General features: G+C 35.1%; 1 protein-coding gene across 1 annotated transcript in view; it reads left to right on the top strand.

Moving 5' to 3' along the window:
• The window catches only part of DHX36 (DEAH-box helicase 36), a 49,052-nt gene that overhangs the window by 17,342 nt on the left and 3,754 nt on the right, over positions 1–27,956 (top strand). Inside the window, 13 exon segments of the mRNA XM_080819609.1 lie at positions 1,012–1,093; positions 5,354–5,494; positions 5,755–5,857; positions 6,233–6,320; positions 9,347–9,402; positions 11,280–11,344; positions 12,063–12,206; positions 14,367–14,484; positions 15,109–15,207; positions 23,268–23,441; positions 23,577–23,663; positions 24,637–24,720; positions 27,750–27,868. Of these exon segments, the coding sequence (XP_080675735.1) occupies positions 1,012–1,093; positions 5,354–5,494; positions 5,755–5,857; positions 6,233–6,320; positions 9,347–9,402; positions 11,280–11,344; positions 12,063–12,206; positions 14,367–14,484; positions 15,109–15,207; positions 23,268–23,441; positions 23,577–23,663; positions 24,637–24,720; positions 27,750–27,868 (1,360 nt within the window).

The following is a 27,956-nucleotide window of genomic DNA, read 5'->3' as shown; positions in this document are numbered from 1 at the left end:
GACCACTTATGGAACACCTTTAGTATGCCAGATGTGCTCTATTTGGCACTTTGTCTTCATTAATCTTCATAACACCTTGTGAGGTAAGTGCTATTATTCCCATTTTTATAGGTGTCTTTCCCAGTATCCTTTATAATGGTTGCATAATTAAGAGACGGTTGAGAGGATTTGAAACTAAATTTAACTAGCTGTAGAATACATTTTTTTAATATTATGCCTCTTTTGCCTTACAGTCATGAGGGAAAGAGAGGAAAATAGTGGGTGGGATTAAAGTGGAATAGAGCTCTATTTAAATATTCTTATATTCAGCCTAGTTGACCTTCAGAGACCTGTGAAATTAGTTGATTGTATTATGTCTTATTTTTTGTGTGTGCGATGAGCTCTTCAGAACTAACATTGAGTAACTTGGTCAGACTTGGGAGAGTCAGAGCTGTGATACCACTTCAGATATTTTGATCTGTGATGCAGTTTTGGTCTTTGTCAATAGTGCGTCCTGCTTGTTTTGCTTGGTATGAAATACTAAGTAACATTAAGTAACAGTACTAGGAGACAGTTACTTTAACTGGTGATTCTAGAATAGTAGGTAACACTTTAATATTTTGTTAGGTCTTGTTTTAACTACTTTTCCTCTTTTCCTAATTCTGGGGGCCATAGAAGTAGTGCTTCTTAAGTTGATTTCAATAAAACTTGGGTTCTGATGGTATCTTGGCTAATGATGGAGAGGAAATAGACCTCAGGTAATGAGTTTTGAATCCAACTTAAAGTGCTCTATTCTTTGTATTTTGGGTTACTTTGTAGAACTGTGAGGTGTGTGTAGTTTGGTAGTAGTAAAATGTAGTGAAGAGTAGACTGCTAGTTCATTAAACTCAGTATGAAAAAATAGGGTAGAACTGTGAAAGTGCCAGGACCATTTCTGAACTTAAGAGAGTTATTGGCCTCTTTATTATCTGTTGATTTTTTTTTTTTTTTTTAACATTTGAGTACAGATTTATCTTTTGTCTGCCATAATAGGTAACTGTCCAATGATACACATACCTGGTTTTACTTTCCCGGTTGTGGAGTATCTTTTGGAAGATATAATTGAAAAAATAAGGTAAGTAAATATTAGGAAATAAAAAGAGATTTTAAAATATTAATGTGTCACCTTTTGTTCTGTCGAACTTTAGTCTCAGAAACACTTTTTTTAGCCACTTCCTTCTAAGACATTGTTTTTTTTTTATATCGGTGATTCCGAAACTGGGTTGCACATTAAACTCACCTGGAGTCTTTTAAAGTCCAGATGCCCCATTTTCACGCCTTACCAAAATTACATTACAAAGTCTGGGCTGGTAGCCAGCCATCAGAATTTTTTAAAGATCCCTGGGCAGCAGAGTTTGGGAATCTTTGTCCTTAGTGCTTAAACGTCTCTTCTGGTTCTCCTACCTGGTTTTCATTCTTCTTTGCTGGCTTCCATTGCCTACCTTTTAAATAGGATTTCCTCTGAGGGTTCTTAATTATCCTTTTCTCAGTCTTTTATGGTTTCACTGTGCAATTCCTGTTTCCATGACCATAGTTACGTATTTTCACAGCTCTCAGAACTGAAGCTCTTCATGAATACTAAATTTGGAATCTGACTCTACTCAGCAGCATTCTAGTACCTTAGATACCCTGAACCTCACGTTTTTCCAACTAAAAATGTTATCTTATATCCAGAGTTAAAATGAAATGGGTCTTTCAGTGGTTATTGGCATGATTCTCCACCCCTTCTTTAAGTTGTAAATCAAAAGAGCCTATATCAAGCAGTTAGGTACCAGAATATGTTACCTGCTTTACATGCTTAGTAACTAACTTAGTCCAAATCATTCTGTACTCCCGCCTGCCCCCAACACAAACCTGAGAGCATTCTCCTTGAACATGCCTTCTTGTTTTTATTTCTTCTACTTAAGGTCTTCATTATCTCTTCTGTACTTATAGTTCTTCTTTTGGCACTTTTGTCTTCACTGTCACTTACACAGTTTTCTACAAAATCTGGTTATGTGCCCATTCTTCCTCTAGTCATGCCTCTTGAGATTTTCTCTTTCAAAACTTGTTTAAGGACCTTCAGCTTTAAAAACAGTTCTTAATATTCTGTTTATTGCGGGAAACCATTTTATATTTAGAAAACTATGTGCTGTAATCATAAAAGTAACAACTAACACTCATTCACGATGACTTGAGAATAGTAAAAAAACCTAGAACTGCTTTTTATCTTCCACAAAGTTGATACTACATTAATTTAGAAAAGAGACTAGGACTATGCTTTGTTTTCCTAAATCATTTCCCTAAATTAATATAGTTGTCAGTTATGGCATATATAGGTAGATTGATAAATTTAGAGAAAAACTTGTTTAAGGACTTCTGTGTTTTGTCATGGCCTATAGCAGAATACCTCAGCTGGTATGCCCAAATTATTGATTCCTTCAATACCCAGGCCATTAGCTACCAGCAGCCTTCTCTAGGGGACTATACCAAATTATATTTGACTTTCTTGATGAGAGAAGGGTTGGGAAAACACAGCCCGTAAGATCGGGTTCCAGTTCCTTAGCTAGTCATCAGGAGGTTCTTTACAATCTGGCCCCATCTTTTTCTAGCCTTATGCATCTCATGGCCAATGCATGCTAAATGCACCATTCCCTAATATGCCAGCCAGTGCCCTTTCATTTAAGCACTTTGTGCTTTATTACATGCTGTGTTCTCCTTTTAGACTTGTATGTGCCACTTTCTCCTTCCTTTATATATATAAACTCAGTTATGTAATTATAAATCCTAGCTTCACTGCATGGTAAGCCTTGTCTTATTCCTCCTCATCTGGACTCCTATATCACTTTTATCATCTCTTATAATATTGAACATATTTGCCAGGTAGTGTATATTTATATTTGCTTCTTGCACTAGACTGCAGATTTTGGGAGGGCAAGGATTTTGTCCTATTCATCTCTGTAACTGCTGCACAGTATAGTGCCTGGCCTATAGTAAAACGTGGGAATAAATACATAGATGTAGAAACACTTGAGATTGTTCAAGGTCACAGCTTGCTTGTTATGTGAAAAAACCAGGAAGTAGTAGTGGTAGTGGGAAGGTGAAAACAAAGATCCTACAGCATATTCTACATGGAGAAAAGCTGAATTTTGTGTGCTTTTATCAGATTTATTAAAAGTTTATGTGCACTAGGGTCTGAGCATAAACAAGGAAAGACTTGGTACATATCTTCAGAGCTTATATGTGGACAGACACAGAAGCTGTCATACAAAGTATGATTGACCTTTACTTCCAACAGAAGTAAAGAATATACTGGAAATGAGATTATATAGCAGGGATAGACTGGGCAAGTCAGGAAAGCAGTGAAACTTGGAGTAGGTCTAAAGAGGGAAGTGTATATGTCAGAGAGGGTAGAACATACTAAAAGTATGAGAGAGTATCTTGGTCTTTCATGCTCTGGTTTTGTCATCAGTAAGCTTTATTGATGCATTCCTTCTTTGATTCCACCATTTGTCTCACTTCTACTGTGGCACATTTACCAATTATTTTCTAATAGAATAACAGGTGACAGCTTGCCAGCAGTGAGAGTGAAGTTTCAGGAGACAGTTCTCTGAAGTTATTAAATGATGAATTGCATTCTTAAGCTCCCTAGAAGGCAGGGAATGTTCAGAGAACTGTAGCTGAAGGAAGGGTCTCTTGAAGAAAAGAGATGGTGTCTGTGCACTTGTCATCCCCTAGTCAGTCCTAAGTGGGGAATTGAAGAAGTGTAGTCCTCAGACAGAAGTTTTCAGGAGAAGCCCTCCACTCTCCCTTCCCAGAAGAAGAGCTGCACTATAGGGATGTAAGAGGGAAGGAAACAGGATGAGATGATACAGAGGATTGTCACTGGCCACTTGGGCTCTGGGGGATTGAAGGTTACCTCTGTTTTTTGGAACTATGGGAAAGGAGGCAACTGTGGGTCCATCCTGCTGACTAGGACTAATCTCTGTCTCAGGTTGCCCTACCTCAAGTTGATGCCTCTATATGTATCGAAGACTTAGGGGAATCCTGGGTCACAGGTACTGAATATAGGGAAGGGGATTAACACTTTCTGGGTGCCTACTATGTGTCAGGCACCATGCTTTATTTTATTGGATTTTTCTTTTGTTCTCGTGCCAGTGTAATTATAAGAGTTTCAGTTTCTCAAATAAGCAAACCAAAGGGTAGAGGCATATACCTTGTCCAAGGTCTGTACACAGGTTGTCAGTGGCAGAGCAAGGACATCAGTCCAGTTCTGTCTAATTCTAAAGCTCATGCTCCAAATCCCCCTGTTGGATCTAGGCAAACTTGGAGGGGCTTTGAAGTTCAAGTGCAGTTACTTTTTTTTTCTTTATTTTATTTTATTTTTTTGTCTTTTCCCACCCCCGTGCCTCTCCAAACCCACTTAAATTAGGTGGCATTCTTACGGAGATGCACCTCTGTTTTTAGCAGTCACTATGTCATGATGGAGTCATGGCATAATACTGGACTGACACATAAGAGTACTGATTCTGGCTCTACCATTTAGCTCTGACTGTAGGATGGAGCAGAATTAAATAGTTCTCAAGCATGGGTTTTTAGGTCCATAGATAAATTATCTGAATTTCCTGGGGCACTAATTAAAATTCCTAGATTAGCAAACCCCAGCCAGACCCACTGAATCCAAATTACAAGGGATAGAATTCAGGATTCTATATTTTATTTATTTATTTATTTAAAAGATTTTATTTATTTGACAGAGATCACAAGTAGGCATAGAGGCAGTCAGAGAAAGGGGAGGGAAGCAGGCTCCCTGCTGAGCAGAAAGCCAATGCGGGGCTTGATCCCAGGACCCTGAAATCATGACCTGAGCCAAAGGCAGAGGCTTAACCCCCTGAGCCACCCAGGTGCCCCAGGATTCTATATTTTATAAGCTCTCTGTGGGATTCTTATGTGCACTCAGGTTTGGAAACCCTATATTCAAAATCTGAGTTGTCCACTAGGCATTTACTATTATTTTGGACTTAGGTTAATGTTAACTTTGTAGAGTAAATTTAAAAGGTAAAAGGGACACTAGTGTTAACTTTTTTTTATTTTGACTGCTAATAATGATGATCTAGAGGTTTTTATATACTTTGGCAGACGGTTTTGTATACTTTGGTTTTATATACTTTGGTAGACATCTAAAATGTCAGATTTTCTAAATTAATGAATAGTTGTAAATAAACATTTAATTAGCTTTCACCAGAAAGCATAATGAAAATGTTCTTTAAAATCCAAATGTAAAAAGTCATAGATATTTGCTAAAACCAGAAGAGTTTCCAAAAAGTGAAGCTATTTAACAATGTTTTTATTTTAGATATGTTCCAGAACAAAAAGAACACAGGTCTCAGTTTAAGAGGGGTTTCATGCAAGGGCATGTAAATAGACAGGAAAAAGAAGAAAAAGAAGCAATCTATAAAGAACGCTGGCCAGATTATGTAAGGGAACTGCGAAAAAGGTAAGTGGGTTTTGGGGGGTGTTTTGTGTGTGTTATGTTTTGTTTTAATTTTTTATAGCACAGGGTCTGAATGACTAAAACAAAAAAGCAGAGATTGTCTTCTTGAACTTGTTCATAACTGTTGTTATTCCAGTAATTCTTTCCTATATATTAATTGTGTTTCCACATTTGTCAAATGAGTTAATTTTAGGATTTTATAGCAAGCTGAACCTTAGGAAACTTTATCAGGTGTTTGATGATTTTCTGTTTAACTTTGATAGGTATTCTGCAAGTACTGTAGATGTTCTGGAAATGATGGATGATGATAAAGTTGATCTGAATTTGATTGCTGCCCTCATTCGACACATTGTTTTAGAAGAAGAGGTTAGTTTTTTGTTTTTTGGTGATACAATTTTAATTGTATTAATATAACAAGACCCTGAGGAAAGAAGAATATCATTTTCTTAAATGCTTTTTAAAAATAGCATATGGAAGAAGCTGCTTTGACACCAGAAATAGGAATCTCAGAATAACCAAGATTTAGGCATTTGATCTATTTAAAAGAAAGAATAAACAAATGAAATATCTGGATTGTAAACCCTGTTTTTAAAAAGTGACCTTGTATTCTTCAGTTATAATCAGTAACTAAATTTCTTAAGCTAATAAAATTTTAATGAAGACTTAAATATGTACAGAAGTTAACTTTTATTGTGTTTTGTTATATGATTTTTTTGTCATCATTATTTCCCCACCATACAGGATGGTGCAATATTGGTCTTTCTACCAGGCTGGGACAATATCAGCACTTTACATGATCTCTTGATGTCACAAGTGATGTTTAAATCAGGTATTATAGAAATGTATTTTATTGCAACTCCAAGAATAGCACTGAAGTCATATGTAACATGGTTGTTTTCTTTTATTTCTAGAAGTATTGCTTCGAAGGCTACCTTACTATAGGAACTTGGTGGTCTTAAGCCCAGCCTCGGTTTTTTAAAAACTTGGATCTCTTTCTCTCTCTTTTAAAAATAAAGTTCTAGGTCACAAGATGAAGGTGTTAGGTATATGGTAAAATTATTAATTTGGTATTATAAGAATAGTTTTGCCCCTTTTCCTAAATTTGCCTAATAATATTGAGCCCTTAAAGTTTAGATGTTGGAGCTCGAGGTGTTTTTTCACTCACTGCTGCACTTAGTTAGGCAGAAAAGTAGGTTGAATTTTATCCCTTATCCCGGGGTTTCTCAGCTCAGACTGTACAACAAAGTCAGTCACTAGTGGTGCTTCTTTAAAATTCGGATCCTCAAATCTAAGAATGTGACTTGAACATCTGTAGTTCTTAAAAATTCCTCAGGTGATTCTGATGCTTTAATAGCATGTTTTAGAGAAATCTCTTAGGTTTTAGAGAAATGCTTGAGGCCATTTTTCTCCCATAAAATTCGGCCAGAGCATTTTCAGGAATAATTACTAACTTCAAATCGGTAGAATACGAAGCAAATTCTGTTTGGTATTTGATAGTTCTGACTCTAATCTTTTGAAGTGTTTTGACACAATTTTCTAAGACACTAAAAATATTTTGGTCTAATTGTATTGGCTGAAATAGTAAAGCTGTATTTTTTATTCTTTGTCAAATCCCACTATAGTAATGCCTTCCAGGCATTATCTGTAATTAAAAGTTATTTGTTATTCTCTAGCTGGGAAATGTTTTTATTTGATTACCATGACTTCTCTGTAATGAAATACCGGTTTCTCTTTTCCTGGTCAGTGATAACCTTTCTCTATAGAAAAACCGTAGTCATGATTAAACAGTGCAGTTGAATTTTTTTTTTTTTTTTCAAACAACTGGAATTTTTTTTGGCTGAACCTTCTAATGTTGGCCCTCTCTTACCCCCAAAATAATTGCTACTGTATGATCTACTTTTAATTTCAAAAAATATGAGTGTATGTATTTACCAAGAAAAATACAGGGAAGATATACCAAAATGTAATACTATAATTTCTGAGGAAGTGTGGAAAGGGTACGATATTATAGATTACTGTAATTTTTTAGTTTTCTAATTGAATTCTCAAAGAAGGAGGTATTTATACTTTGACTACTAGCTCAATTCTTGTCTTTCCAAGGTTTAACAAGAATTTTTTTTCTCAAGTTACAGTTTTAAAATTTAGGCTTAATAATCAGCTATACTGTTAGCCATTGTAGAAGGGTCAAAAAATTGTTCTAACTCCATACTGATTGAAAGGTAAATCTTGACACCCAATTTACCGAATGTTTACCAGCTTTCTTACTTCCTAAGTGTGGACTCTGTTCCCACAGACTACTATAGTTGTGCAATATCAGCAGTCTAAATTGTGTTTATCCCAGTTACAGTCTTCAACAGAATTATTTTTACTTTCAGTGTTTCACCTGGCTGCTGATTTTTTTAACTTGTAATGAAACATTTAAACTTACAGAAAGCTTAGAGAATCATAATGCATATCATACTCCATTGATTTCTCTAGAGGCAGCAGTTATTTTTGTGATCTAATTTTTTCCTTTTTAAAGTAAATTGCAGCTATCACGTTATCCCAAAAAATATATGCATCTCTAAAAATAAAGACAATTTTCTATATAACCACAATGCCATTATCATACCTAACTCTTAAACATATCTAATAATCCAATCTGTAGTCAGATTTTCCCTGCAAAGTGTTTTTTATAGCTAGCTCATTCACACTACAGAAAAACTTAAACCAGTTAAGTCTCAATCTAGATAATCACTTCCGTACCCTCTTCACTCTCCCCATGGTAATGTCTTGTGGAAAATACTAGGTCCACCTAGACTTCCTAGATTTGTCTTAATCTGAATCCTTCTAGTGTCATTTCATTTGATCCTTTCTTACCTGTACTTCTTAGAAACTGGAAGTTATATCTTAAGGCTTTATCCAATTTGAGAAATATTTTTGGCTTGAGTATTGATTGAGTTGATGTGTATTTCATATTGTTTGAGAGTTAGTAATTCAGAGCATCCTTTTTAACAGTGTCAGTTACTTAACCACTTTTTACTACTTTTGAAGATTTGTAACCCTTATTCAGAGGGGCCTAGAGAGTCTGGGGACATCATATCTCCTTTCAATAACAATCGTCGTCGTTGGTTTTTTTTGGGGGGGGAAATACAGCTATCTTGAGTCATTTGGACAACTGCTAAGAGATTTAAGTGAGGTTGCTAAACATGAAATTTACCCTTGCTTCCTTAACACGCCCTCATTTCCATCACTGATACTACACCAGACTTTCTCCCTATTGGCTAATATCCATGAATGGACTGAGTTGTTTCATTTTGAAACTTTAGGAATATGATTTCTTACATTTCTAGTGAAATTGTGTTTAAAAATGTGGGTCGCCTTTGGAATGCATTATAATTAGTGCTGTTTCTGTTATTTTTTAGCATAAAAATGGACATGGAAATTAGGATATTTCCTAAGTACTGTGCTGTAAAAAAGCCATATTCTCTATTAATTAAAATAGTGAGGATCACCCTGAGTCTACAAACTTATATTCATGTTAAAGCAAAATTTTCTGGTCTTCAATTAGGTGATGGGAATGGAGTTAGTGATTTTTTCTAGCATAATTTGAAAAGATTGCTTCTAAGTTTAAGCATTTTTTAGGAATTTGGGGAATATGCTTATCAGTGTGAAATAAATTGACAGTAAAATGTGAGCAAGAACTTGTTGGAGCACCAAGAAGAAAATAAAAAGAAAAATTTGCTCTGACTATACATAAGAATATAAATTAAGAGTTACATGGCTTAGCATCTCAACTCATTGTTCTGTGTCTGTCTGCTGGAGCTTTTCTGCAGCTATTTATCTTACAGTTTAATTTTCTTTTTTAATTTTCAGACAGGTTTCTTATTATACCCCTACATTCACTGATGCCTACAGTTAACCAGACACAGGTATATTCTTAAATTTATTCACTCTCTGTCTTTGAAATTGAGGCAAGCTTTAAGGGCTGTTTGTTGTATGTTTTATTTTCTCTTATTTTTTGAAGGCAAATTTTCTGGTAATCCGTATATAAAAAGTACTTCTTTGAGAACATTTGTAGATGAGTCTTCAGGGGATAATTGCACAAAAACTTGAATAACTGAGGGAAATTAACAAATACTAGTTTTGTCAACATCAGGGAAAAGTTTTAAAGATTGATTTCACCAATAACTTGTTTGGGTTTCATTTACCTGTGACATACTAAAGCTTGATGTTTGAGATTTTTGATTTAATAGAATTAGTATATTTGTGGACATGAGATTTCCTTTTTTTTTTTTTTTTTTTTTTTTTAAAGATTTTATTTATTTATTGGACAGACAGAGATCACAAGTAGGCAGAGCGGCAGGCAGAGAGAGAGAGAGAGGAGGAAGCAGGCCCCCCGCTGAGCAGAGAGCCCGATGTGGGACTCGATCCCAGGACCCTGGGATCATGACCCGAGCCGAAAGCAGAGGCTTTAACCCACTGAGCCACCCAGGTTCCCGAGATTTCCTATTTTATCAATAATATATCATTATGGTTTTGAATGTGTTCTTTCTTTCACATTCAGGGATATCCCTAGTTAGAAAATACAACTGTGTTCTCAAAGGCAAGATAGTTTTCAGGACTGCAGTGTCTGTAGGCCCAGGTAGATGATCAGAAGAAAATCTGTCTTCCCTTCTAGTTTTTCCACTTCTTTTCTAAGAATATATCAAGACAGGGGCAGCTGGGTTGCTCAAGTCAGTTAGGTGCCTGACTCTTGATCTGGATTCAGGTCATGATCTTGGTGTTATGATATCAAGCCCCAAAGCGGGTTCTGCCTTGAGCATTGGGCTCTGCACTGAGCGTAGAGCCTGCTTGATATCCTCACTCCTTTCTGTTGTGCACATGCATGCTCGGGCGTGTGCTCTCATGCTCTTTCCCCTCTGTCTCTCTCAAAAAAAAAAAAAAAATATTCTTTTTTATTGAGGCACTTTTAACATCTTTCCTGCTGATACCATAGTCAAAGGCTTAGCCAGTTTAATTGGACAGAACGTGCATATACCTAAAGGAAGATAGGAGTAAAGAGAGAAGACACTTAATTCCAGAGACCAGACAGAACAGTGTCGAATGTGGAAGTGCTTCCTCTCAGACTCCGTAATAACAAATTATGTATTCCTTTGCTAGAGATTACATGACTAGATTGGAAAACGTTTTCTCTTGATTATCATTTTTATAAATGAGACAGATTTATGCATTTCCTTGCATGATAGCCAAGTGGTACTTGACTATGTATCTTCTACTTTGCTGGCTTTGTGAAGGGTGCTGAATAAATCTTCAGCATTTGAAGATTTATTTTTTTTATTTCAGTCTAATTTCAAAAACTTATATACAGTTTACAACCAGACATCCATTCTGTTGAGCTTGGCATTTGCCTGGTTGGTTGGTGCCTTTACCCATACAGTTTTGGATAATTCGTAATTCCTATTGCTAAACTAAACTCTGTCTCAGAAGTTTGACCACAAAAAGACATTTATACTTCTCAGCTTTTGTTGATAAAAGATTCTGTAAATTCAAATAATCGTGTTGCATTTGAAATCTTGTTTGTGATAAGGTTCCAAAACCTGGGAGATTTAGTTTGTTTTACCAAAAAGGAATTTTATAGTATTGAAAATGATGTATATCTATAAAATGTATCTACACGTATTGGATGCATATGTAAATGAACACAGAATGCTAAAAATATACAGTATCTGAAGTACTTCTTCTGATTGAAAGAATGCTGTATTAGAAATTAATTACTTTTGGGGTTTTGATTTATTTATTCTTACAGGTATTTAAAAGAACCCCTCCTGGTGTTCGGAAAATAGTAATTGCTACCAATATTGCAGAGACTAGGTAAATATCAGCTACCGATGATTGTATTATTTTTGAGCCCAATAAATTATTGACATACCTTAGACTCTTTCTCTCCAAAAGATACTTCATAATTTTTGTACATAAAGTTGTTTTAATTTAGTCATGGCATTGAACATAGGTTTTTGGTTTTGTTTCTTAATCCTGTAATAGTTTAGCCTTCCTTACAAACAGCCTTTTTAATGTTTTGGGGTTTTTTGGGTTTTTTTTTTAAGCTTTCTTAAAGAAGCCTGGGAGTTGAGGTCAATTTTGGTTTTGCCTTTTTCTGGTTGGGAGTCATGTTGTTTGATAATCAGTTGTGAATGGCCTTTAAAATTTGTTGTATTCCCTTGGAGGTATTAGTATGTCCATGCAGTCACTGAAACATTTTTCTGTGGAAGCTGATATTAAACCATGGCACTTAGACCCACCAAGCTAGGTACAAAACTCATCAAGTAAGCTGTGAAGTTTGACCATGGGCAAATAAATTCCTCATGTGATCTGTAGAATTGGCTGCCACTGCAGCTCCTGATGCTGCTTATACAGTTGGGTGCTCGATCCCTGTCCTGTTGGTAAATGTGGGAATAGTGGTGAGAATCCCAAACTGCTAACGGTAGTTTGACCAATAAAAAATTATTTAAAATCCTGATCTGTAGGCCCTGTTTGAGGTTATGTGCTTTTGATGTATTTTTAATATTTTATACATCTATTTTCCAAACAGCATTACCATAGATGATGTCGTTTATGTGATAGATGGAGGAAAAATAAAAGAAACACACTTTGACACACAAAACAACATCAGTACAATGTCTGCTGAGTGGGTTAGTAAAGCTAATGCCAAACAAAGGAAAGGTCGAGCTGGAAGGTAAGATGGAATCTTTGTCTGAAACATAGTTTCTTTGGAAAAATACCTGTCAAGTTTTCTATTTCATGATTTTTCTACTCTTAATTCTTCAACATAGTTAATTAAAATTTTTATTCTTACTCTGTTACGTATAATTTTGTTTTTATTTTTTTTAAAAGCACATATTACTAATAATCATGATAACTAGTAATAATATTTGAATGTCTTGGTATCTCCTAAGTACTTTGTATGTATTAACTTGCTTAATCCTTGCTACAGTGTAATGAGGTAGGATATTGTCCCCATTTAAAGGGTATGGAAATGAAGGTATAAAAAAATGAAAAGTGGGGCGCCTGGGTGGCTCAGTGGGTTAAAGCCTCTGCCTTCGGCTCAGGTCATGATCCCAGGGTCCTGGGATCGACTCTGCATCAGGCTCTCTGCTCAGCGGGGTGCCTGCTTCCCCCTCTCTCTGCCTACTTGTGATCTCTGTCTGTCAAATAAAATCTTAAAAAAAAAAATGAAAAGTCACACAGCTGTGTAGGCAGCAAATTCATGATTTGAACCCAGACAGTCTAGTTTCAGTTTGGGCTCCTGATCCTGTCCTTTACAGCTATACTGGTTTTTCATTATTAGTTACCAGTGAAAACACAAATAACATACCTTTTCCCTGTTGATGTGGTGGTAGCATAAGAAATAAAAACGTCCCTGTTTTAACAGTAGGTAAAATAATTTGCCTTTAACAAAAATAATTGCACTTAAAACTGTTTGTTTTGATGCATACTTCACAGTATTTTTACACCCTTATTCATCTGAGTGGTAGAATCCTGTCTGGAATTACAGAAGAGAGTTTTCTTTTTTGCCTCTTACAGGTATAACAAAAAGATTTCCATTAATTTTCAGATCTGGACTTAAGTAAGAAAAGGAGAATTGAAAAAAGACTTTATAGATCATTTTATTTGGAAGAAAACTTTATAGATTATTAGTGCTTTGTTTTACATTTGTACATAGTAAAGCTCTGACTCATTTGCTGTAATCTTTGCAGATTATCCCATTATAACTTGGAGACAGTTTATTAGATTATAAGGTTGGTGCTCTTGAGGAAATGTCCTGACTTACTCTAAGAATTGTACTTTTCTGATCAGCTGTTGGGGGATAACTTGATTTCAGGATCCACCAAAACTAAGGTTTTCTCATGCAGACTTACCACCACTGGATACTGATTCAAGAAGTATTCACTGTTTGGTACACTTTCATATGTGAATAGTAAAGATATTAGCAGAAATTAAAACAATTATAGAAATAAAGTAAATGAAGTATTACATTTCATGTAATTTTTCATTTCCACTAGCTTGGTACAAGTTAACTATAGATTTATATTGTTTTAATTCAAATGGACAGTAGTTTCTTGTAGGATCTATAGATGTAGATTCCTTTAGCAAAGCCTGATCAATAATTACTTTGAAGACCAGGGCAAACTATATTATGGGGTCATCAGTGGGTGCACTCTTAGTTTCTGTGCACATGTTTTATTAATAGGTGATGAGTCTTTGTAGACTTCTGACAGAAATAGCTAAGGTTTTTGGAATTTATTTTTATTCCTGTAGGAAAAGGACGTCCCCCTTCTTGACCAGCAAGATCCCATAGAAATATTTGTTCTGTTTGAAGATGTGTGAATACCTTGCACCTCTCCACATCTGTCCTTAACATTGTCCAACATTCACATCACTAATGAAAAATTTAACAGTTAAAAAATTTCCAGCATCCCTCTGAAAGTTCACTAAATAGCACATAGTTAAAAGTTTTTTAAATGCTGTAGACGGATTAACGCAATGCTAGGATTTGTTACATAATATGGTCACAGGGCCTATAGAAGTAAAAACCCCATTAGACTGCTGTTACTGTTACTAAGTATAGCAGTCTGGAATTTGTAAGTTAAAAATAGGTAACCACATTACTGTTTGGGGAGGAAATCTATTTCTTAAAACTAGTACATAGGGATCGTGGATCTAGGGTTTTATAATAACAGATGAGAAAGAATATGTGGTAATAAAAATGAGATGTTAAGTAATATTGTTATGCTGTACCCTACATGAAATTGATACTGGTTACTTTTCTCTGCTTCCTGTTTTCTCTGGAGTTCTAAAAAGTCATTAGTAATACTCTTTTTTATTTATTTTTTAGAGTTCAACCTGGTCATTGCTATCATCTGTATAATGGTCTTAGAGCAAGCCTTCTGGATGACTATCAGCTACCAGAAATTTTGAGAACTCCTTTGGAAGAACTTTGTTTACAAATAAAGGTAAATTAGGTGGGAAAATTAAAAAAGTAAATGGGGGGTAAGGTTGTAATTTTCAACATTATTATAGAAGAAAGTAGCATATTATCTGTGAAGAAGAATTATTACTATGCATTTGTCTCTTTTGTGTTAGTAAACTGTTTTTAAACTTCCTTCAAAAGTTTATTAACCACATTTTTATCATGTACACTCTAGAGCCATACTGCCTGTGTTTGAATCCCAGCTTCTCCCCTGACAAGCTAGTTCTGTTAGTTGGCAAGTTGTTTAAATTAAGGTTTTACAAAATTCTTAGAACAGTGCCTGGCATATAGTAAGTGTTCAGTGAATGTTAGCTATGTGTACTATTACTGCATCTTACGCTGTTCCTCATGATAAACTTGTCCCCATTTTTCACCATCTTCTATATATTTTGATGCAATTAACCTTATTTTGAAAATAATTGATAATCAGCTTAGTTGTTGAGATTTTAACCAGCTACTTTTCCCATCAATATAGAGTTGGTGAGTAATAGAAAGTAGTAACTTGAAAATAATGTATGGATTTGATGCTTTATTCAAGTGATTGACAGGCAGGACTAAACTGTTAATGTCAGTATATATATGTTTAATTATGTTTGTCTTCCCCCAGATTTTAAGGCTAGGTGGAATTGCTTATTTTCTGAGTAGGTTAATGGATCCACCATCAGATGAAGCAGTGTCACTCTCCATAAAACACCTGATGGAACTGGTAAGTTTTATTTTATTTTTTAAAAATTCTAACTTAGATTTATAATGTTAGTGCACATAAGCCACCTGATTTTAAAAAATTTACTCTCATTACCACAGGGTAGACCAGTGAATACATAGTGCCAGATTTGATTTACTCTTTGGCTATTCAACTTAGTATATGAAATTCAAATTAGAAAGATTTAAAATCATAGTTTTCTGATAGTTTTATCATTCTGGGCCCTTTGCACATTTTTTTTCATCATAGGCTTGTTTTAAAATTACGTAAAATCTTGAAATCTTTCAATTTACTGGTATTTGTCTTCATTTGTGTTCTTCAAATGAATTTGGTTGGTTTATTGACTTCTGATTATCCTAATGTTTTTAGAGCTTTTGTCAAAATCAGGTGATTTAATGACAGTATGGTTCGACATCTTAAAGGCAACTCTTGTATTTTTGAAGGACTATCAACAGGTGCCTCATATTCCCCTGCTTACCATTTTATTCTTAGAGTTTTGTTTCGTTTTTAATTTGTTTTTTGTTTTTTGTTTTTTTAATGAAGTCAGGGTTTGAGAAACTAGTTTCAGTTTCTTAGGCAAGTGACTACTAGCCATCCCTGCACAAGGTCATATTGAGAAGAGTCACAGGACTGGCTATGAGTTACTGCCCAGAGTGAGGAAAAGGGTGCTGTAAGGTAATGCTCAGAGTACAGAGAAAGTGGTTCAAGCTGTGTTGTCCAGTAAGGTAGCCACTGGCCACATATGACAATTTAAATTTTGAAGTAAATTACAAATTCAGTATCTCTAGTCATACTTGTACATTTCTGATGCCCAGTAGGCCCATGTGGCTGGTGGGTATCACATTGGACCGCACAGAGATAGAACATGTTAGTCACTGCTACAAGTTTTGTTGACTAGTACTGGGTTAGAGGTAGCTGAAGATGTACTTGACATATTTGAGTTTTATTTAAGCCATCTAGACAGTTAATTTTGAGAATTTGGGCCATATCAGAACATTGCAGTAACTTCTGACATAATAAGTGGTTTAATTAAAAAAGCACTGTAATTTATCTTGTTGGAATTTGTATTAGATATAGTGAGGTTACTCATATTTTAGGGGAGTAGCAAGTGCAGTTTTACCACTGATTTGTCTGTCTTCCACTCCAGGCTTTTATCTAATAGAATAGGGCTTTGCTGCTTTTTTATCTAATAGAATAGAGCTAGGTGGCAATCAGAGAATCAGTTTAACTATCTATGGACAGCTAGAAGATAGCTGGACTCTGAAGCCTGAGTAGATGACTTCCTCTCTCTGAGCTAAATTGAGGAGCCAGTCTTAGCCGTTTGCAGACAACAGAATCATGAAGAGGCCAGCAAATCCTTGCCAACATGAAGAGTCTGAAGCCTGCATTTTGTTTTTAAGTTTATTTAAATTCCAGTTAATATACAGTGTAATATTAGCTTCACATGTACAGTATCATGATTCAGCACTTCCATACAACACCTGGTGCTTATCACAAGTGCACTCCTTAATCACCATCACTTGTTTAACATCATCCCTCCCACCACCACCCCCCCCCCCCCGCCCCAATTCAGTAACCATCTGTTCTCTATAGTTAAGAGAGTGTTTCTTGGTTTGCCTCTCTTTCTTTCTGTATGCCCGTTGGTCTGTTTCTTAAATTCCACATATGAATGAAATCATATGATACTTGTCTTTCTCTGTCTGACTTATTTCACTTAGCACAATACTCTGGCTCCATCTATGTCATTGCAAATGACAAGATTTCGTCCTTTTTTATGGCTGAGTAATATTCCATTCAATATATATATACCATATCTTCTTCATCCATTTATCAGTCAGTGGACATTTGGGCTGCTTTTGTAATTCGGCCATTTTAGATAGTGCTACAAATATTGGGGGTGGTGCATGTATCCCTTTGAATTAGTATTTTTGTATTCTTTGGGTAAGTAAGTAGTAGTGTAGTGGCTGGATCATAGGGTAGTCCTGTTTTTAACTTCTTAAGGAAACTCCATACTGTTTTCCAGAGTGGCTGCACCATTTTGCATTCCCACCAGCAGTACATGATGGCTCCCCCCTTCTCCACATCCTCATCAGCACCTTTTGTTTCTTGCGTTGTTGATTTTACCCATTCTGACAGGTGTGAAGTGATAGATCATTGTAGTTTTTATTTGTATTTATTTGCCTGATGAGTGATGTTGAGCATCTTTGCATTTTTCTTGGCCATCTGGATGTCTTCTTGGGAAAAAATGTCTATTCATGTGTTCTGTCCATTTTGTAATTGAATTATTTGTTTTTTGGGTATTGAGTTTCATAAGTTCTTTATGTATTTTGGATACTAACCCTTTATCAGATATGTAATTTGCAAATATCTTCTCCCACTCCAAAGGTTGCCTTTTAGTTTTGTTGATTGTTTTCTTCATTTTGTAGAAGCTTATAATTTTTATTAAGTTCCAGTAGTTCTATTTGTTTGTTTTATTGACATATAATGTATTAATTTTTTCAGGGGTACAGGTCTGTGAATCCTCAGGCTTACACAATTCACAGCACTCACCATAGCACATACCCTCCCTATGTCCATCACCCAGCCACAGCCACCCCATCCTTCCCACCCCTCTTCCCACCATCAACCCTCAGTTTGTTTCTTGAGATTGAGTCTTTTACGGTTTGTCTCCCTCTCTTGTTTCATTTTTCCCTCCCTTCCCCCTATGATCCTCTCCCTTGTTTCTCAAATTCCTCATGTCAGTGAGAGCATATGATAATTGTCTTTCTCCAGTTAACTTACTTTGCTTAGCATAATACCCTCTAGTTCCATTCATGGCGTTGCAAATGGCAAGATACCGGTTTTTTTTTATTGTTGCATAGTTTATTTTTGCTTTTGTTTCCCTCAAGAAGCATATTTTGTAAAAAATTGCTGTGGCCGATGTCCAAGGGGTTACTGCCTGTGTTCTCTTGGGATTTTTATGATTTCCTGTCTCACATTTAGGTCTTTAATCTCTTTTGAATTTATCTTTGTGTATGATGTAAGAAAGTGGTCCAGTCTCATTCTTTTGCATGTTGCTGCACAGTTTTCCCAGCACAGTTTGTTGAAGAGACCATCTTTTTCCCATTGGATAGTCTTTCCTGCTTTGTTGAAGATTAGTTGACCATACAGTTTTGAGTTCATTTTTGGATTCTCTATTCTGTTCCACTGATCAGTGTGCCTATTTTTGTGCCAGTACCATCTGTCTTGATCACCACAGCTTTGTTTCATAGCTTGAAGTCCGGAATTGTGATGCCTCCAGCTCTGCTTTTCTTTTTCAAGATTGCTTTGGGTCTTTTAGGGTTCCCTACAGATTTTAGGGTTAGTTGTTCTAGCTCTTGAAAAATGCTGGTGGTATTTCGGTAGGGATTGCATTAAAGGTGTAGATTGCCTTGGGTAGTTATAAACAATATTCTTCTAATCCATGAGAATGGAATGTTTTTCCATTTCTGTGCATCCTCTTCAATTTCTTCCATCAGTGTTTCATCGTTTTCAGAGTACAGATCTTTCGCTTCTTTCATTAGATTTATTCCTAGGTTTGATAGAGTTGTAAACGTGATTGATTCCTTAATTTCTCTTTCTGCTGTTTCATTATTTGTGTATAGAAATGCAACAGACTTCTGTATGTTAATTTTGTATCCTGCACCCTTACTGAATTTATTTATCAGTTCTACCAGGTTTTTTTGTAAAGTCTTGGGTTTTCTGTATAGAGTATCATGTCATCTGCAAAGAGTGAAAGTTTGGCTTCTTCCTTGCCAATGTGGATGCCTTTTATTTCTTGTTATTGTCCGATGGCTGAGGCTAGGAATTACAGTACTGTGTTGAATAACAGTGGTGAGAGAGGACATCCCTGATTGGTTCCTGAAGGTAGAGGGAAAGCTCTGTTTTTCCCCTTTTAGGATATTAGCTGTGAGATTTTTGTATATGGGCTTTATTATGTTGAGGCATGTTGTCTCTAACCCTACTTTGTTGAAGATTTTTATCATAAACAGTTGTTGTATTTTGTCAAGTATTTCTTCTGTATCTGTTGAAATGATCATATGGTTTTAATATTCTTTCTTTTTTTAATGTGGTGTATCATGTTGATTGATTTGCAAATATTGAACCACCCTGGCAACCCAGGAGTAAATCCTCCTTGATCATGGTGAATGATTCTTTTAAAGTATTGTTGAATTTGGTTTGCTAGTATTTTAATTGAGAATTTTTGTATCCATGTTTCTCAGGAATATTGTCCTGTAGTTCTTTTTTAGTGGAGTCTTTATCTGGCTCTGGTATCAGAGTGATGCTGAATGAATTTGGTATTTTTCCTTCCTTTTCTGTTTCTTGGAATAGTTTGAGGGTAGATATCAACTCTTTAAATGTTTGGTAGAATTTGCCTGTGAAACCGTCTGGTCCTGGACCGTGGTTTATTGGGAGTTTTTTTTTGTTTTTCTGGTTTTTTTTTTATTCAGTTTCTTTGCTGATTATTGGTCTGTTTGAGTTTTCTATTTCTTTCTGTTTCAGTTTTGGTAATAGTTGATGTATTTCTAGAAATTTAACCATTTTTTCCTGGTTGTCCAATCTGTTAAAATACAGTTTTTCATAACACCCTGTTGCAATAGTTTGTATTTCTGTAATAGTGGTTGTTACTTCTCTTCTCCCATTTGTGATTTTATTTGGGTCTTTTTTCTTTTTGATAAGCCTGGCTAGAGGTTTATCAGTTTTACTAATTTTTTCAAAGAACCAGCTCCTGGTTTCATTGATCTGTTCTGTTGTGTTTTTTTAGTTTCTATATCATTTATTTCTGTTCTGATCTTTATTTCCTTCCTTCTGCTGGTGGGAAGCTTACATTTTAAAGAAGTAAGAAATTCCCGGTATTCTAAAAGGCCCCCTGCTACCCTTTCCCAAATATTCCACTGTCCCTTAGTCCCGAAGATAATCTCTATCATGACCTTAATGGTAATCACTTTACCATATAAGTGTACATTTCTTTAAAGAGCTTAGTTTAATTTGGTCTATTTTGTGAACTTTACATGAATTCATACAGGATATAAGGGATTTTTTTGAAGGGGGAGGGGATTCTGGATTCTTAATATTGTGAAATCCATCTGCATAATTGCTTTTAGCTGAAATTAATTCAATTTCAGTTCTTTACTGTATTTTATTGTATGACTACTGAAAGACATTTTGCTTATTTCCAGTTTGAGGCTACTGCATATAATGCTGGTATGAGTAATCTTCAGTATTCACTTTCTTGGTACACATATTTATGTATTTTCATGGGCATATACTAGAAGTGAATTCACTGGCTCTCAAGGTGTGTATTTATATCTACATATAAATATATATATCAATTTGGGTAGATAACTAACAGTATTCCAAAGTTGTCAGACCACTTTACATTCTGCCAGTGCCAGTGGTAGGTGAGAGTTCTCATTGCTCTGAAGTTGCACCAGCCCTTGGGAATCTTGTATTCTGAGCGTGCGGATAGGTTTGCAGTAGTTCTGATTTGTGGTAGTTCTGGTTTGCATTATCATTACCTAATTTGCATTATCACAATGAATTTTCCGACAGCTTTTTGTAGGTTTGTTGCCCATTTGGATAGCCTCTTCTGAAACTTGATGCCTGCTTTTCTGTTACGTGTAAGGAATTCATTTTATACTTGTGTCTCTTGATCTGAGCTTTTGTCAGCTCTGTATTGCATGTGCTTATGTTTTTGCTTTTTTACTTTTTTAATAGTGCTTCAATAAATAAATTTCTAATTTTAATGTAGTAACATATCACATATATCAGTCTTTTTTTATGTTAGTAATTTTTGTCCTGTAGTAAGCCTGTATCCCAGTGATAGAGTTAACTTGATTGTTTGGTCTTCCACATTTAGATATTTTATCCATCTGCAGTTGATTTGTGTGTGTGTTTGGTAAGGTAGGATTCAAAATTTTTACAGAATCTGGATCACTTGATTAAATGCTGTTTATGGAAAAGTTCATCCTTTCCTTTTTGTTCTATAGTTTTTATCTTAGATCAAGCGTCTGTGGATTTGTAGACTCTGTTCTGCTTTAGTGTTCTTGTATATGTTTGTTGAACCAGGCCATGCTGCCTTAATTAACAATACTGAGTCTTACCAAATAGGAACATGATTTATTCCATTTGTTTAGGTATTTAATCTCTCTTGGTATTTTGGTGTTTTTCTGTGTAGGGGTTTTATGAGTTTTTTAAGATTCATTTCTCAGTAATATTTTTAGATTCTGCCATAACAAATTTTTCATTTTCTTATGACTCTGATATACAGAAATGAAACTGGTTTTTATTTTGTTTTTAAAGATGTATTTACTTATTTATTTGAAAGAGAGTGTGCGTGCACACGTGGGGGAAGGGGCAGAAGGAGAGAGAGAGAGAGTCTCAAGCAGAGCCCAATGTAGGGCTTGATCTCATGACCTAAGCCGAAATCAGAGCCTTGATTAAGGCTTAACCAACTGAGTCACCCAGGTGCCCCTGAAATTGGTTTTTGAATGTCGATCTTGTATTCAATCACGAAAACCCACTTATTCTAGTAATTATATGTAGATTTCTTCCTGCACATACAGATACATCTATAAGCACAGTTTGTTTTTAAGTAGGCTAAGATCTGAGCTGAGATTAACAGTTGATGCTTAACTGACTAAGCCACCCAGGCACCCCTGTAAATACAGTTTTATATATCCCTTTCCAGTTATCTAGGATCCCTAGCACAGTGTTGAGCAGAAGTGGTATGATAGTGTGCATTCTTACGTTCCTATTCTTAGAGGGAAAGCTGTCAGCAATTTGTTAGAGCATGTTTATTGATTTTTTTGTGTGTGAAAACTCAAATTGAGGAAGTTTCTATTCTTAGTTTACTAAAAGATTTTTATCTTTCATGGATAATTGATTTTGTAAAATCCCTTTTCTGCCTCTGATAAGAGTATGAGATGATTTTCTTTTTCTTGCTTAATTTGTGATGTATTGGGTTACATTGATTTTTCAAACGTTAAACTATCTTTCATTCCTGAAACAAATCTGACTTGCTGGGGTTCAGTTTGCCATTGTTTTGCTTTGGTTTCTCATGCATAAGATTGTTCAGTAGTGTTCCTTTCTCCAAATGTCCCTGTCAAGTTTGGTACCAAGATTATGCCAGGTACAAAAAACAAGTTTGGGAGCATTATATATTTTTTGTGTTTGTATTCTCTGAAAGAAATTTTTTAAGATTAAAGTTATTTCTGCCATATATGTTTAGTAGAAGTCTGTTTCTAATGGGATACACATATGTTATAATTTTATCTTTTTATTTTTTACTGATATTTTCTTGTATACCTAGTTATTTTAATTGAATACTTGATATTGTATTTACAGAATTCTTTGTAGATACAAATTTGAAGTTTGGGATGGTGATAACTTTCTCCAGAGAGGATTTATGTTGCTTCTGCCAGGAAAAAGAAGCCCCATTGCTGGGCTCACCTCCCTGAACTTCCTTTTTTCCCCAAATTCTAGATTTATAATTCTTGTACTTCTTTTTTTTAACTCCTCAGTGTCTTCAACCAGCTTTTCTAGCTATGTTCAGTGGGATGATTGGACCAAATTACCTAGGTAATCAGAGCAGTAGTCCACCCCTGTTTTTCAGTGTTCTGGATATGCTCATTATTTTTTGCCTTCCTGTCTGATATCTCTTAAACTACTAGAATCAAGGCTCTGCATTATATATTCCAAATATATAATAGTTGTCTCTTTTTTTTTTTTTTTTTCCCCACAAGTCTAGTGGGTGATTCTCCTTATTTTATTGAAGGTTTGCTAATGTGGCATTTCTCTTATTTGTCTCCTAACATTTAGAGTAAAATGGGTTGTGGATTTTTTTTTTTTAATCTGAGTTTCTAACCTTTTCTGACCTCAGAACTTACGTTTCGATGAAGAAAAAAATATTGAACAATATTAGGGCATTTGGGCCTAAGAGAGTGAGGACTGTCCTGCTGTTTATTTATTTTAAAAGAAACTAAAATAGCTTTGAATGTGATGCTTTACAGTGTGTCTTTTAAACATAAATCCTTTCTTTACAGAATGCTTTGGATAAACAAGAAGAATTGACACCCCTTGGAGTCCACTTAGCACGATTACCAGTTGAGCCACACATTGGGAAGATGATTCTTTTTGGAGCTCTGTTCTGTTGTTTAGATCCAGTACTTACCATTGCTGCTAGTCTCAGCTTCAAAGATCCCTTTGTCATTCCATTGGTAAGAAAGATACAAATAAAAGGCTAGACATTTTTATAGACTCAGAATAGTTGTTGCTTACATCATTTTTCATAACTTTATTAGAATGCCTTTCTGTATAGTTGCCTTCATTTTTTTTTCTCCTCCTTTCTGAAGGGCAAAGAAAAGATTGCAGATGCAAGAAGAAAAGAATTGGCAAAAGATACTAAAAGTGACCACTTGACAGTTGTAAATGCATTTGAGGTAAAAAAGAAAAAAAAATGACTTGTCCTAGATTGTGACAGTTCATTCAAGTGAAAAGCTGCTAATAGAAGAGGAACATACTCACTTTTTAAAATCTGTATTATTATAAGTATCAGGATTAAACTGCTAAGTATTGAAAATTAGGTGAACATTCAAAAAAATTGAACATGATTTTTCAGTTTTCTGATAGTTCATAAACTTACCCTGTTGGGAAAAAGGTCTGTATTTGTGTTTTGATTACAAGAGAACAAGTGAACAGTTTATCTCAGAAATCTATTTGATATTATTTGATACTGTTCATTTGTATCTTTGTGTTACTTTCATGAAAGATGGTCTAATTCTGTTCATTAATAAACTATATTTGGATAGAGTATCATAATCATGTACATTATTTAGAGAGACTGTTTCTCTTCCCAAAAGTCATGCTTATTTGAGGAAAAGATTTATCACCCATCTTGCAAAATTTAAATGTAATTTGGTTTTTTAGAGATGTCATCTTTTTACTATAGTACTAGATCCAGTTTTGTACTATATGTTATGGGAAAGTTCATATATATTTTTCCTTTGAGTTCATCTAGTAATAACTTTTCTTTTTCACCATCTTTCCTTCTCTAAAAAACATACCTATATTTGCAAAGTGAAAAACATACAATAGCTTTAGAAAATTGTCCAACAGAGTGTTCTTTTTGTTTATTAAATACTATATATGTTGACATTTTGTATAAAATACACAGTATATTACTATAGGACTTGTTTATATGAAGAAAGGTCTGGAAATTCATTGGTGGCTATCACTGAACTAGAATCATGGGGAGCTCATGGTTTTTTTTGTTTTTTTATAAATTTCAAAATTCTTTGAATTTTTTAACAAATGAAATATCAGAAGATTAAATTATTACCAAGATAAAAACAAACCAGTAAGCATCTTTGCTTTGAGGAACAATATAGATTTCTTTATTTCTTTGCCCCATAGGGCTGGGAAGAAGCTAGGCGACGTGGTTTCAGATATGAAAAAGACTACTGCTGGGAATATTTTTTGTCTTCAAACACATTACAGGTAATGGTGAATATTTTGAAATGATTCCCAGATATGTTAGAGTATATATGTACCCGTTTTGTGTTACATCTATAGCAAAATGTTGTGTGAGTTTGCTATAGGAAGTTGAATTATTATACAATATAAAGGAATATTTATTAAATAAATCAGCTGCAACAAAACAAGGTATAAAGCTAATAGCTAAGAAAAGGAACCAGATCCAAAGTATAGCAAGAAAATGTGGTAAAGCTTGGCTCCTGGTCTGCCCCTACCCTCTAATTGCTGTTTTGATGATTCAGCCTGAAAAGAATCTATTTTAAAAAGATCAAATACTGTCTTTCTTTTAACATATTAAATATCTGTACCTTAACTTTTGGGTAGTTTATCTTTAATTGTTTCGTGTTAGGAGAAAACACTCGACAGGAAGCATTTGTGAAACAGCAGATAATAAATAGGACAAATACACATCAGACTTAAGACTCTACACTGAATTGGGGGAAGTGTAAGAATAGGAATTCCTCTCTTTGCCTTATTCACGTACATTCTAGCTCCGTAGCATGAGCTATGGTACTGGACATTTAACAAATCTACAGGGGGATAAAAGAATCGAGAATCTAAGGATGCCTGGGTGGCTCAGCTCAGTTGGTTAAGCGCCTGCCTTTGGCTCAGGTCATGATTCCTGTTTCCTGGGATCGAGCCCCACATCAGGTTCCCTGCTCAGCCGAGAACTGCTTCTCCCTCTCTCTCTGCCTCTCCTCTGGCTTGTCTCCGCCACCCCCACCCCCAAGTAAATAAATAAAATCTTAAAAACAAGAAAAAAGAAAAAGAATCAAGAATCTAGCATGTCTGGCAAATCTAATCAAAACTGCTCAAACATTAACAAAATGAAGAACCAGAAAATTCTGAAAGTTACGACAATCAAAGGGGGGAAAGATGGGACATACCTTACAACTCCTTCATAGTAAGGAACAATTTAAGAATATGGATTCAGTAAAACAAAGATAAGACCTAAGAAGACATCTTGACCAAAAGAATCACAAGGAACAAAGTGGAAGTCCCTTTAAAGAAAGGCTCTGGATGATCAATTTTTAGGTTTAGCTGCAAAAGGAAAATTTTAAAGCAGTAAGTAAAAAACTTGTAGACAAGACAGGACTGATCCATCATGAAGACAATAGATGTCTCTCCATAGGAAATTCAAGTATAATTATGAACATCTATTCAGAGATATGTGCAAGAACATTTCCCTGAAATAGAAAAAAAATAGCATGAACTACAGGTATGAACAATGCTGAATCTAAGTGTTAAGAATATTATATCCAGTCAGCATAGTAATTCAACTATAAAGACAGGACAGGTATTCAAGAAAGCACTTGAAATACTATATCCATGAACTGTTCTTGAAAAACTCACAGTGAAATGCTGTCTATTAAGAGATAAGTCAAAAAGAGTCTCAGGAATGGAGAGTACATGCTAAGTCAGTGAGTCATGTGCATGATATTGTTTACATACAGAACCATTGCAAAACAGTATTGGAATTATAGGTACAAAATAGGATATAAAGGTTATTATCTTGAAAAGTATAAAGTAATGATAATTAAAAACCACGAGGCACCTGGGTGGCTCAGTGGGTTAAAGCCTCTGCCTTCGGCTCAGGTCACGATCCCAGGGTTCTGGAATCGAGGCCCAGTCAGGCTCTCTGCTTAGCGGGGAGCCTGCTTCCTCCTCTCTCTCTGCCTGCCTCTCTGCCTACTTGCGATCTCTATCTGTCAAATAAATAAATAAAATCTTTAAAAAAAAAAAAAAAAACAGGAGGTGGTCTAGAGGGTCTGTAAGAAAAATTAGGGAAGCTTAAGTCTCACAGTCCATAAAAGGGACATACAATTAAGTAAGACCAACTTTATGTTTCATAATCTTTAATGTTTTTTTAAAGGCTTTTATTTATTTATTTGAGATAGGACAAGAGTGAGAGAGAGAGAGAACACAAGCAGGCAGAGCAGCAGGCAGACGGAGAAGCACACTCCCTGCCAAGCAGAGAGCCTGATGTGGGGCTTGATCTTAGGACCCTGGGATCATGACCTGAGCCGAAGGCAGAGGCTTAACCACCTGAGCGACCTAGGCACCCCATCATAATGCCTTATTTTAAGTTTGTAGGGATCCTTTATTATCTCATGGTTGTGAAAATTTAGGATTCATCAACTTATATTTCTATTTAACTTTCTTTTTAAATTGAAATAAAATTACTCAGCACCCCCCAAAAATTGAACTAAAATTAATTTTAATACTTTTATTAAAACAGTTTTTATACTGTTATCCCATTGTTAGGATAGCCTTTCTGTCCAATTCTTCTGTCAGTATACATGGATAAGTGTCTACAGTATTATTTACCTAAGTTAGTGGTTACTTTGACAGTACCGACTTTAGGGAAATTTCTTCATTTATATTTTTCTGTATTACTTGCCTGCTTTATAATGAGCCATGCATCATTTGTATTCAAATTATGATTTTTCAAAACAAAACAAAAAAACCCCAGACCTTAAAGCCTTCTTGCCAGTATGTAACAGCAATTAATTCTCAGTAGTAGAAATATGGATGTTGGTTATTTTATTTAATTTTGAATTTTTTTAATTCTGAATTTTTTTTTCAAAATATAGGATGGAGAATAACTTTCAAAATTATATTAGTGAATCTTTTTTGCAAAATGGAACAGTACTTAAACGTCAGTAGTTATTCCCTATAGCAGGCAAACCTTTTCTGTAAAAAAAAATCAGACACTAAACATTTTAGGCTTATAGGCCAAATGATCTCTCACTTCTGCCTTTATAAGTGTAAAAGTGGCCATAGATAATAGATGAGGGAGCGTGACTGTTCCAAAAAAAAAAACTTCATTAACAAAAACAGGTTTTTGCAACCTCTGCTCTAAAAACATCACGTTTTTGCCAGTGTTTTATAAAGCATGGAAAACTTACAGCTATCGATGAATATATACTTTACAGCTCCTGTAAGCCCTTGTGAAAGGTATTCTAGTTCTGTTTGTTACCATTGCTCCCTAGATGCTGCATAACATGAAAGGACAGTTTGCTGAGCATCTTCTTGGAGCTGGATTTGTAAGCAGTAGAAATCCTAAAGATCCAAAATCTAATATAAATTCAGGTAAAGCAGAAAATACAGTGTAAAAATCAGCTTGCTGCCATTGTTTGTTATATCTGTATTTTACTTTTTTTTTCCCCTCTGTCTTCCTACTCCCAATAGATAATGAG

The sequence above is a fragment of the Martes martes genome (genome assembly GCF_963455335.1).
Source record: "Martes martes genome assembly, chromosome: 1".
NCBI classification, from domain to species: domain Eukaryota; kingdom Metazoa; phylum Chordata; class Mammalia; order Carnivora; family Mustelidae; genus Martes; species Martes martes.
Note: the sequence above shows the minus strand (reverse complement) of the source record. Positions and strands in the feature narration are given on the sequence as shown.